Here is a 12799-nt window from a genome sequence, read left to right on the forward strand (position 1 = left end):
CCTGGAACCTCTCCGCTGTTATACAAAGAGGCCGCAACGTCACTGCCGAGGGACTGTCAGACAAACACCAGTGGCCAATGCACCGTTCAGCAATACCACCTGTCACCCGATACACGATGCAATTCCAAACCAGGCCTTTGTCAGTCAGTGTTTCTTGACTACTACTGCTATTACTACTAAAAATAAATAAATAATTACATAAAAAAAATCATAGAGGGAAATGAAATCCCTTGAAGAAAACAGTTCTATTGCTCCAAGGCAGTTTTACACATAACAGTTGCAAAAATTTCATTCACTCTCAGTCTTCCTAGCAGGTTACATTAGAATGTAGGAAGTACATTAAAAATGCAATCTGTTGACTGATAAACTTAACTAGGTGGTTTTGAGCATTCAATCTTCGCTACAACATTTAGCATTCCTGAAGATATTAAACAGACTGAGTTCACTGATGTTCGTTTCTAACTACTGACTCACGTACATTTTTTCCCTTCAATAGTAATCTTCCATCGTGAGTTCTACTATTCTTATCTATATGTCTTTAACAGAGATATCTCAGCTCTGCTGCTGTTTCATCTAAGTTGGAAGCCTATTTAACACAGCTGTTGCTAAGAAGTACTGGCAGTCCAGTCTCCAGTATATAAGAGGGAGCCACAACAAACACATTAGCAAGGAGGACTCCAGGGGAAAAAAAGTAGGAAACTGAAGTTTGATGTGTTGACAACTATCTAGGAAAAACATGGGAGATTTCTCTAGTTGTTAACTGAGCGAGAAGGCGGGGAATGAAGGCTGACTGTGCTGTAAAGAGGATGTGTAAGGAGGAGAAGCAGCATGAGCGTGTAGGACAAAAGATACACAGAGAAGTTAGGGCAGAAGCATTAGGTACAAGAAAAATATCACCCTTGTTTCTCGATAGCTGCACTTGCTATTTATTCACTTTCAGGCAAAGAAACGATGCCATCATTTTGACCTCTAAGAAACAGGTCTTGAAAATAAGAGCCAGTAAGAGCCTCATCAGCTCCCTGCACAGGGGAGAGGGGCGGTGGAGGAAAGAAGCAGCGTGTGCGGGCTCCAAATGAGGATGCTCTCACTCCTGTCCTTCCTGGTGGAATTCCTTTCCCTGAGCGGCTCAGCAGCACTTATATTTTTCAACACAAAGGCACAGCAGAGGACCCAGCTATTTGTGGCTTTATCACAAAAGTATTACGCTTTGGCATGCCACTCCTCCAGTCTTTTTATTTTTTTTGAGGAGGGAAAGGCATTACATAATGCATTTCTATACATTATCTGTGTTGTTTATTAAACAACTACATAAACCGGGGGACATTTTTAAAAGGGAGTTTCCTAGAAAGTTTTTGAAAACTGAAAAAATGTGTTTATCTGTAAATATTGTTGATTCATTTACACAGAAGGAAAAAAAAAAGTTTGCAGTATCCCATGAAGATGTGTTATAATCAACAACTCAAAATCTGGGAAAAAGTTTTCCTTTTCAGTTTAATTACCAGTTTCAAAAGTATACCTGGTTAAATACGAAAGCCACAGAAGACTAACGAGGTAGTTAAAAACTTATTCTAGCAGTGACAATTCAAGTTTGATTACGACCCTTCTGCAGATAATCCCTAAGCGAAGCATGCGATTATGTATCTGCTTCACACACTGCAGATCGATGCTATTGGCTACTGAAGTTCCTTCACGGGACTGGCAACAAACCAACAATTTCTGTTTGAAATACGATTAACACAGAACAGCAGCCTTGGAAACCGCTGTTTGAGAGAGAGGAAGAATTACTGTAACAGAACAACTTCCTTGATAAAGAAAATGGTTGATGAAGTTTAAAGCTGCCCTGTAAAGAGAAAAGGCCTTTCAGAGGGCTGGAGCATCAATTCCTAAACAGACTTTTATAACTTCTTCCTCACTCTGCAGAAAGCAACGCTAAGGAGGCAAGGTTGGATTTCACAGAGTAAACATAACGTACGGAGGGAATAATCATTTGACATTTCTTTAAACTCCTCTTAATTAAGAGCTTCCAATGTCAATAAAATGTAAGAAATGTTATAAAAATGCTAATTATAGCATATGCCAGCAGAGATAAATAAATTAGTTGCAATAATGAAATAATTTTGGAGAAACTTATTGCGATGATGCCAAAATAGCGGAAAACGGAAACTGAAAAAAAAACAGCAGAAAAGTATAAAAATGCCACCACAATTTAAATACGTTCCCACAGGCAGTGTCAAGAAGCGCCAGTTCTGTACCTAGTTGGAGACATTATAAATATGATGGATGGCTATTGTATTACATTTACATGGTAATCACAGGCGTCAGTTACTACCCAAAATGTTGAGGCATCAACATATTATTCTTTGCTTGCTTCTCCTTGCTTAGACCAGGGGTGAGGGTACCGGTGTTTTTATCTGTGAAAATGGAAGTAATGAATCAAATAGGGGCTCCAGATTATCTCCATCTCAAAAAGACAAACGGAGTTTGCCTGCAGCAGTTCTTTGCACACCTATTAATCAGAGCTGTGCCAGGCTGGTGCAAATGGAAGCTGGGAAATAACTCACTGCCTTAAGATTTACACCTGTTGCTGTTTGGAACTGAAATCCCAGTTCTGACTGTTAAGTGCATCTAGAATCACTGAGTTATCTCCATTCCTGTGTTAAACTAAGTGACTCTGCCTAAGCATTCCACGTGCTATTGCCAACCACCAGCAGAACAGGAAGAGTATTTTTCATTTCGCTTCATTTTGCTGCTGATATGCCTAGAATGGTCTGGATCACTGCACTTTCTTTTAGAAAAAAATTGAATTTGGTTTGAGCTTCATCACACAAGTTTCCTTCCCATCTACAAAACAAACCACCTGAAGTGGAATGAGTATTTGTATTAATGTGTTCGCAGTAATAAGAAAACCCCACTTTTTCCTACAATAAACTAATGAAACAGTGTCCTGTTTTTTTAAAATCATGTAGCCCTTGCTCCTGACACAGAAGTGATCTTAGTTCTTACCTTTCAAAGTAATTCTCTCCTCTCCGGTACCTGCCATCCCTTCCCTCCTGCCCTGTAACCATCTCCTGTGCCACACACCGTGGATGCTCCCTCTCCCGAGCACTGGCCAGGCAGGAGGCAGCCCGTGTTCAAAGCTGCACCCGCAGGGACCTGCCCGCCACAACGGCTGTGCTGAGGGGCCAGCTGGCTCTTCAGGCTGAAGAGGTAACGCTGTGCACACACCACAGCTTCTCCCTCAGCAAGGAACTATTTGGGGTCTGTCTTCCCCCGTCAGCCCCTGGTTTCCACGAAAGCTTCGTCTATCCATGCCTTTGAGGCTCCTTCCCCTCGGCACGTGTGGCTAATGTAGTTCAGAAGTTATGAATGGAGTGGAGGCAGGAAAGTGATCGCCCTGAAATTCTTCTCCTCAGGGAAAGAAATGCCATTTATATACGATCAAAGAGACATCATTAGTATCAAAGAGTGAAAAGAAACTAGTAGGCGAGTTTTTTAACACGTTAAGACAAACCACTTTCAAAAGATTGCATACCTTGAAGACACAGAGCTGCTAGTTCAACAGCAGTTTCATACGGGCATTTCAGTCTTAAAAAGAAAAAAAAACCTCAAGCTATAAAATCATGTCTTTTTTCTCAGTGAGATCCTCTTGCAATAAAGCTAAAAACTAGTCTGATATATGAAATGGAAGCATTAACTCCCACAAGCTATTAATGATACAAAACATCTACAATTAATTTTTACTTGCATATGATTATTTCCTAATTTGGTACATTCTAATTAGCACTAAACACATGATATGCTCCACCATAAAACAAGTTTGAACTAATAGAGACAACATTAAAACGACTATGAAACCATTTTTGCTCCAACACTGTATTTTAGAACATCTGGTTTTGAGGCTTTTTGGTTTTGTAATTAGAAAAAAAAAAATAGAGCAGGTCTGAATTTATTGGCCAGGGTGAGACTATAAACATACAAAAGTATTTTTGCAGGGTTGAGCTGCACAGAAAGTGTTGCATTTCATCTTTTCCTCCCTCTTTTACCTAGCATACTGAAAAGTATGGCAAGCCCATGTTACATTTCCAAGTCATAAAAATCAGGACAGTCTTTGTTCTCTTTATACCTTTCCATCACCTGGTCAACCCAAAGGTCTCTACCCATTCTATTTGTCAATCATATAGTCATGATGCACACAAAGCCATAAGGAAAAATACCATAATTCTCTACCATAAAGGAAAAAAATGCACATGGAAGTGTAAACTATATTTATTATCTGTGCACAAATACCATAAAGAATTAAAACAATCATGCTTAAGTTAAAATAAATCTTCAAAATCACTAAGAGATTAACTATTATAGACACTTCAAATTATAGCTGCAAGAGCAAAGAGGTACTTACTTCCCTGAAAGAATGTCTTGCCGGAGCTGTAATACAAACAGGTACCTGACAAATAAAAATTCAGAGAGTCAAAAGTATATATAAAGTCATCTTTCCAGCCTCAATGGCTGGAAAAATATTCCAATTCATTGAGTTTAACTTGCTCCTAAAAAAAAAAAAAAAAAAAAAAAGGGCCTTTGGGATCACCCAGATACACCCTGCAACCTTTAAAGTTCCCATAGCTTTCACTAAAATCAAAGAAAGTAGAACATTTTTCCACCTTCTAGTTGTGTTCAGGACATTGTCCAACGCCTTGCTGTTTAATACACCACAGCAACCTAAATGTTACTGACAATCCTGAACTTGCCCAATTAAAGCAAGAATTGACCTACAGGATCTAGGGACAAAACACAGATAAAGGCATGAAGACTTCAGGGCTACCTTCTCAAACACTAATACAGAACATGGAAAAAAGTCCAAACAGGGCAAAATGAAAAGCTCAGACTGAATTTTCACTTAAAATAGCAGAAAAACTCTGAATAAAAGAAACCTGAATTCCACAGAGCCCACACATTTATTTAGCAGGGCAAGTAGGAATTTACAGCCTTCACACTGTACTAGCATTTTAAGTTCTTGCTGATCTTCAGATCTAGGCATCCTTCACGTTTTACAGCCACTCAGAGCTGGGGTTTGAGGCAGGCTGAGGTGCCCCAGGCCATGCAAGAGCTCTGTACAGGACAGGATGGCACAGGCAGGCTCTGCGCTGCTCTGGTCACTGCGGGCTGAGGCTTGCAATGATGAGCGACTCCAGAGAAGAAAGCACGAAACGCTACTGAGAGTCAACCCGGTAAACGCAAACGTAAACCTCTCCTATCTTTACAAAGGATGCTAGAAAGATAAAGTGCTTTCCATCACTGCTGTGAACGTGGTGAAGGATGAACAGTTGGAATCCGACAGGAAAACAGAAATGAAAAGGCAGATTAAAAAGACTTCTCATGATACACTGAGGCAGAATCAGATTTATCCACGTTAGCTTTGTGTCGCATCTCTGATTCACATGCTTGGCTAATACCTGACTTGCCAATCAAACCTGGGTATTTGTGTGCATAGATTAAGGGTAGACAAGTATATTTCCTGATCTTATTGTTTTCCCCCGATGATTCACAATCCCATGAACTCTTCTAAATTTGCAAGAAAAAACGGCGCAACGTTTCTGTCAGTGTCAGCCGGCCTGTGCAGCGCTGCAGCTCTGCTCTGGTTGGCGTTGCCTCACTCTTGCTCCTTTTCTGCAGGCAGACCGACAAGAGCATCGGCATCTCTGTTGCTGATGTCCCCCAAATCAGCAAAATACCTTAGAAAATTCTCCACAACACACACATAGAGACACATTCCTCTGTTGTTTTTCGAACTAAACTAACTAATCGGGTCCCATGAAAGTGACAGAAGATGTCTTCCAAAAGCCACTGGGCGGGTGAAGGGTTTCAGCCCATTACTGGGCTAATTATAGGAATGTGATGTTTACAGCTTCACTAGAAACAGGTCTCCACAAGGAATTCTCAACAGCCCCCTTCACCCCCAACCAGCCCAGCTCATGGTTATTACTAAAGATCATTTTTCTCCCTCCTCTTACTCCCATTCCATTTCCACTTGGAATAATTCTGAGTATATGGTTGCTAATCTTCACTTTTTACTCAACATGCTACATGGAAAATACAACCTAGCCAGTATAAAGACTCTTAAAAAACACAGCAACATTCAAAATTACTTTCCCCAGCAAAAAAGAAAAATGCAACTGTTTGTTCACTGTAAAATCAATTTCCAGCTCATTTTCCTTCCATAGTTTCACAGTGGTTTTCTGTCAAGCTTATAATTAAAAAAAAATTGTTCATAACACTGAAAATTTAGCTGACTAAAGTGTTTTTCTAATTAAAATAGTCTTCTGAAATGCCACCTTTCAGCAATAATTAGACCACAAGGCATCAGAGGTTAATACTTTTTGAGGGAATGTCTTACTCGATCACAGCAATGATCACATAGCTCAGAAACACACATCTCACAGTGACCAGGATCATATGCTTCAGAGGACGAAGCAAGAAATCTTGCGGTAGACAGTAATGGAATAATTTGACCTCAGGGGAAATGTAATACTTGTCAGACATGCACCCTGATGTATGAAGACTTATATCAATTGTCAGAAAACGTATACTATTCCTACTAATTTAACTGCATTTTCTCAGTAAAGACGCCCCCAAATCATCCAGGTTTCTGGATTCTCTAAGATCTTGTATACAATTACAAAAGTGGGAGAGAGTTCTACAGGTTAATTATATGTTGTATAGGAATATGCCCTTTTATTGAATTAACACTGCTGCACTAAATTCATGATGGATATTAAAGCCTCCGTGTCAGTCTCATAAGGTGGTGACAATTAGCTCTTTGATCTTGTCTTAGGTAGTGAAAAAAAAAACCAAAACATGGTCAAAGCGGCAGATATGAAAGGAGAAAGTAAACATATGCCTGCAGGCATAAGTTTAATGTAAACATCACATGCACGTGAACTACAACAACCAACAATCTTTAAACACCTTAGGCTGATTGGAAGTACACTGATTACTGCCAAGCAAATTACAAGACATAGAAAGTGGCCTACCACGAGAAGCAGAACAAAAATAGATAAAATAACATTAAGATAGATGATTACTGTACAAAGAAGACACAAAGTTGGCTGATACAAAAGGTAAGTAGACGTTTTTCCTCTAGCTGCTCCTTTCCCAATTCTCAGAATATCCTCTAGATCACACTAGGGTGCTACGAACCCAGCAAGGTTCCTCACAGCCCAGCAAGCGACCCACCAGACTGAAACAAAAGACCTCCAGGTATTCTGAGGTGACTTTACACAATGCGGTCTTTACACCTTTTGCACCACAGAGAACTTGTGGGGAAGTGGAAGAGATTCAATCAACCAACTGTTCACCAGGAACTCAAGCTGCCTATTCCCAAAATTCTGTAGCTTTTGTACCATCATTAAATCACCCTCAAGTCTCAGAGCAAGGGGGACGAAGCAGAGCACTGGCATTTTAGCAGGACACGACGGAAAATCCTCTCGGAGGTATGGCAGCTGTCACTGGTGCGAAGTGCAGCTGTCCCCCAGCTGCAGCTCTCCCCACCCAACCCTGCCTGTCTCTGCTACCTTCAAAGCACCAGAACACAGCACCTCCTACAGACTAAAACACTTGGAGAGGCCCATGAACGGTTTCTGGCAGCAAATAAAAAAGATGGTGTTTCTCTGATAGTAGGAAAACACTTAAGAAGTCAGACAAAATGACCTCTCAGTAAGAAAGGTCCAGTCACCTGCTTCCCCTACCCTCATGTACCTTAGATGTCTTATTTACCCCTCTACCAGTCAACTAGTCAACCAGTTAATCATACATAGTTCTTACCTTGTAAACTCCTCATGAAGGTTGTTCGGTTCTGATGAATAGTACTTAATTCGAAAATGCAACGTGTACGGAGGTCCAACTGTATATGCAGAGATTTTAAATGGGGGGAAAAAAAAAAAAATGTTTATACTAGTTGCGGTTCTGCTAAGGCAGAACAACAGCCACCACCCCACAACCCAAGAAACCCAAAATGAAGTATGCTTTTCAAATTCTTCAAAGCAGCAAATATTTATGGTTTTAAATTTAAAAAAGCATGCAATAAAAAAAAATATAGATGATTATCATACTTCATGACACTCTAATCATTAGATCAATTAAGCAACAGTCCATTTGGCAAACACATTTTTGTTCAAAGATGTGTGTCCCGCAGCACACTGTGAATGACAGCAAGTTCCAGGAATGCTTCCTGTTACAGGGAGCCAGGGGAGATGGAAGGGAGATGCTGCTTGTTACCAGGCGGAAACACAACTCTAACCCCCACCCCACCCAACAGATCAGCTTCCAACTGATACACCTGAATGAGAAAAGGTAAGATAGGTACGGTGAAAAGTGCAGGACAGGACTCTGGAAGGCACCCATGAACACAGAAAGCTAACAAATTCCACAAAGTGGAGTTGCAAGAACAGTTGTTTTCTAATGCCAGAAGGTGAACGCTAGGTCTGACTCTCTATGTACCACGTTAAGCAGCAACCATGAGACGGTGACCAATGCATCCTTATCTGCCTCATCTTTCAGACCAACACCCTGCTGGTATATTAAGTGCAGAAAAATGACTCTTTCACACCTTTCTAAGGTATTCTGTAACATCACATCAATGCAGTATATATGCGTCTATTAATAATCCATTCTACTAAATGACGTGCAGCCAAAACTCCAATAATTAGAGTTTTGATGTCACCTCCAATGATATCTTCTAGGAGACAGGTTATAGTACCCTAGGCTAACAATTCGGCACCACTGGTAAGGTCTGCATCAGCGAGATAATGACTCTTACCTGCCCACTGCTGGGGAAAAAAAAAAGAGCAGTGAGCAACATCCATCATGAAAGAGGAACTCTTCTCAAAGCACCTGCTGAATGCAAGGTAAAGAAAAGTATCCTGTTGTGAGACAGGCCTTTACAACCCTCATCAACTTGCTTCCCTCTTCGGCGTTCTTCAGGGCAGGGCTTGACCCATTTCTTTTTAAAACAGGCCCTTCACAGATTAAACACAGACAAAACAGTGCAACTGAACTGGTTGAAGGTGTTACAGAATCGTTGATTTTCCACATTTTAAGACAGATCAAGAAAAGGAAAGCACACCGGCAAATCACTTAGTCACTTACGGTAAAGCAGTCTGTGATGTGATGAAACGGTGAGGAGAAAGGGCAACCACCAAAACCTTACTCGTAGCAGCTATCTTTACCATCTATTCTAGCAGACCAACACCCACACATCGTGGGGTGAAAGCGAACTGTCCTAAAGGCCTTTGAAAAAGAACTCCGCCATTTACAAAAATTGCCTAGACATTTGGATACTTCTCAGAAAGAAAGGCAAAGCACCACTGAAACAATCAAGACCCATCTCTGTGAGGTCCTCCAAGGGGGTCAACAATTTCCTTGCAAAACGCTGTATTTTAACCTCTCAGAAGCGGTATTATCAGTTGGCCTATGGCTGTGGCCAACTGCAGTACATTAACAAAACACGTTAGTGCCGATGCTATACTGTACGCAAGCCTGCAACCAGATTATTAGAGAGCCAGGAGCAACCTGACTGCCTCAGCCATTTTCTACAAAAAACTCAGTGGCCAAACCCAACCCCTCCACCCAAAACTCCCTCTTTGATGAAACAGCAGGTATTTCTGCTAGTTTTATTTCTACAAAACAAGAGGTTAACTGTTACACAATGAAATATTTTCCATTTACCCTTTGAAAAAAAACCACAAAATCTGTTCTGGATCAGAAGCAGTGACAGAAACCGTGACCTGTGTCCAGGCAACCTGATTTCACAGATCAGACAAATTACCTGGCAACATACTCTGCCTCAGTCAAACAGCACATATTTAACGAGGGCTACTGAAGGCTGGTCTATTGCTTATAAGTGCTCTTGCATTTAGACATAATATAGTCAGCCAATTAGCTGAATAAATAATGAATAAATATTTATTCCATTAAAGGCCGTATTTAAACATGCACACTCACATTCAAATACTCTAAGTTCAAATTCTTAAGGAAGTAACAAAATAAACAGGCAGAGACAAGGTACTTACTTTTTATTTGCTTCTTAATGAATTTTGAATGGTCCAACCAGTGCTAAAAAAAGAAAATCCATGTTTAAAAGCAGTTCCATTTCAAGATTTTGTTGACATAATAAACTAATTACAGTAAAACTTAACAGATAAAAATCTCCTAAAAGGAAATATTGCCATATTTATTTGCTAAACTTCTACACATTTGCAGAAGTGTTTATTTGCACATTTACCAACTTACCGTCTTCCACGGGCAAAAGCTTCATTTACCAGCTCATTCATCAGTACTGCCAGGGAAGTTTCTCTCTTCCAGAGATGAAACCCCAAAATCCAAAGCCACAAAGCAGTGGCGTGTAAGCAGAATACAGTTTTGTCCCCGGGTTTAACTGGTGCCCAAGTGTCCCTGAGGACAGCAGGCCAAACCCCTGGGTTTCATTCTCCTTTCAACTCCCCTGTTTGATGGAGACCCTCCAGATCCCGTACTGTCCTGCCTTCCATTGCTCCATAGCCAAGTTTTTCCAAGATAAGGATGAAGGCTTAACCCCCTCTAAAAGCATTTGGGAAACACTGATGCGTATCCCCCCTCCCCTTTTTAAACTAACAGCAAAAGATGTTAGTTTAGATGCAACTATGATGACAAAAAAGTATGCTTCCCAGCAAAGTTTATGCACTCCCTCGTCAGTGCAAGCTGCATCTACAGAAGAGTAGCAATAAACACTCTCTGGTGTAAATTTAGCTTAAATCTTTGACACTGTGCAATGCCCTACACAAGGCTGCAATCGGATTTGAAGCAACCCCATGTAAACACTCCTGTCGCACACGGTAATAAAACAGTATTTGGACTTCCCTGAAATACATGTTTTTCTATCTTTATTTATTTTAAAGTAATAAAGTAGGGACTATGGAACAAAATCTTAGGAGAAAGAAAACCCTCTTCCTTGCTTCCTTTTAAAGCATTCATGCTTTCAGAAAAAAGGAGAATCTCTGAATGATTAATTATCATTCGACTAACACCGCGCTACCATGGCTAAATAAATGTGAAAAATTACTTGTTGGATAGTAATGCTGGTATTTATTTACTAAGTATATCCCAAGCCAAGGCAAAAATTTATATATCACAGGTATAGAAGGGTATAGATTGAAAGCCTGACGACTTACAACCCTTGAGGTAAATAAATCTCACAAAAAAAGGAGAGAGAGAAAGAGAAATGAAACAATTATTCTGAAGGTGCTTTTATTTGCATGAGACTTGCTAGACTCCCTTAGGTGAGGCTGCCAAGGAAACCATCCTTACAATCTGAGAAATATCTACCAGAGTGGAAATAAAACATTACAACAGCTCACACAAATACTTTCCTCAGAGTTGCAAGTAATTTATTGTGTCTCTATGTTGCTCTCTTATGAAGAATTACAACAGAGAACACAGCAGTTCATAGAAGCTTTGTGAAATTTCAAATTTTTGATAAGGAAAAAATACCAATAATGAAATTTTGCATTTTTTACTGAAATTATACAAGTCTGTTACTTTCACACCTCCAGGGCAGATTAATTATTTATGCTTCAAATACCTAGCTACAAAAATGTCTTTCTCCTCAATATTTATTTTGGCTAAAGATAAACCACTCAACAAATACAAATATACCGATTCCTTTAACAGAAAAGTTTAGCTCATGTCAAATAAAACCTGACATGAATAACACCTGTACTACAGGCAAAAATCCTAAATAACTTTTCATTTGTTGCTCATGTTACTACCACGTTCAGAAATAAAGACTGCACAACCTGAACTGCAATAATTCCCAAAGAATTAATAACTGATAGTCCCAATCTTGGAATGTGGTATTCTAGATGTATTAAAACTCAAACAACAGCAAGTTTCAAACTGATTATTCGTAAGTGTGAATACTTCAAAGAAGGTTTAAAAACAACTAACAAGACTCTAGGAACTACTTGTGCAGACCATTAAATGAGACTACGGCTAGGACAGGAAACTACCATTCACTCTCCGTACCCCAGCAGGCAGAGGCAGACTGCTCCAGGAGACAAAACGCAAGTATTAAACTCATCTCTCTTCAGAGCCAAGAATGAGCTGCCATTTTACGCCCATCCCGCATTGGACATGATGGCTGTGTGCAATGGGGCCACCACGCAGATCACAAAATAAAAATAGGGGGTTAGGACATGGACTGGTAGCCCAGAGTTCCCAGGCCTGGCAGTTTTCGTGCAGATTTGTGAACCAACACCAATCTAAAAGTCAGTCAGATATTTTGTGCAACTTCTGTGAAAATCTGGTTGAATTTCAACAATCTTTTGCCTCAGATAACGTCAGAAGGCTTCTTCACACTGAAAATCACAGCAGCTTTCCAAATGTCCCTCAAAATGAGCTCAAAAAATTTTGCCCTCCTTTTTCTCCCTTTCACCTAAATTGTCTAGACAGTTGTTGCAAGCAGGATCACAACAGACGTATCAAGAAAAGCTAGTCTTGCCTCATGGGGCAGTGAAGGCTACAAGTGAGAGCTCTGAAGCCTTGAACACCTTGAAGGTTTAGAAAGTGACGTCAAAAAACACTTGTCAGTGAACCAGAAGAAAGCCTCCAAAAATTGAGTCAAAGATTTCAGAGCATTCTAGCTAAAGACGCAAAAAAACGTTTGGGCTTAGCTACACACTGCTTGCCGACTCAAGAACAGGAAAGTGAAAGCAATGGATTCTGAAGTCTCACTACGAAGCTGAATAAAACCAGAGGGGACTTTTGCTCT

The 12799-nt window shown here is 40.2% G+C and overlaps 1 protein-coding gene across 6 annotated transcripts in view; it reads right to left on the bottom strand.

Annotated features, from left to right (window-relative positions):
* The window catches only part of EPB41L4B (erythrocyte membrane protein band 4.1 like 4B), a 177496-nt gene that overhangs the window by 97793 nt on the left and 66904 nt on the right, over positions 1 to 12799 (bottom strand). For all 6 annotated transcript variants that reach the window (XM_074576347.1, XM_074576345.1, XM_074576348.1 and 3 more), the window contains exons 3-6: positions 10065 to 10107; positions 7819 to 7897; positions 4400 to 4444; positions 3533 to 3585 (exon numbers count right to left, since the gene is read on the bottom strand). In XM_074576347.1, coding sequence (XP_074432448.1) covers positions 3533 to 3585; positions 4400 to 4444; positions 7819 to 7897; positions 10065 to 10107 — 220 coding nt within the window. The remainder of the gene's footprint in view (positions 1 to 3532; positions 3586 to 4399; positions 4445 to 7818; positions 7898 to 10064; positions 10108 to 12799) is intronic.

This window comes from Larus michahellis, chromosome 2 (genome assembly GCF_964199755.1).
Source record: "Larus michahellis chromosome 2, bLarMic1.1, whole genome shotgun sequence".
Lineage (NCBI taxonomy): Eukaryota > Metazoa > Chordata > Aves > Charadriiformes > Laridae > Larus > Larus michahellis.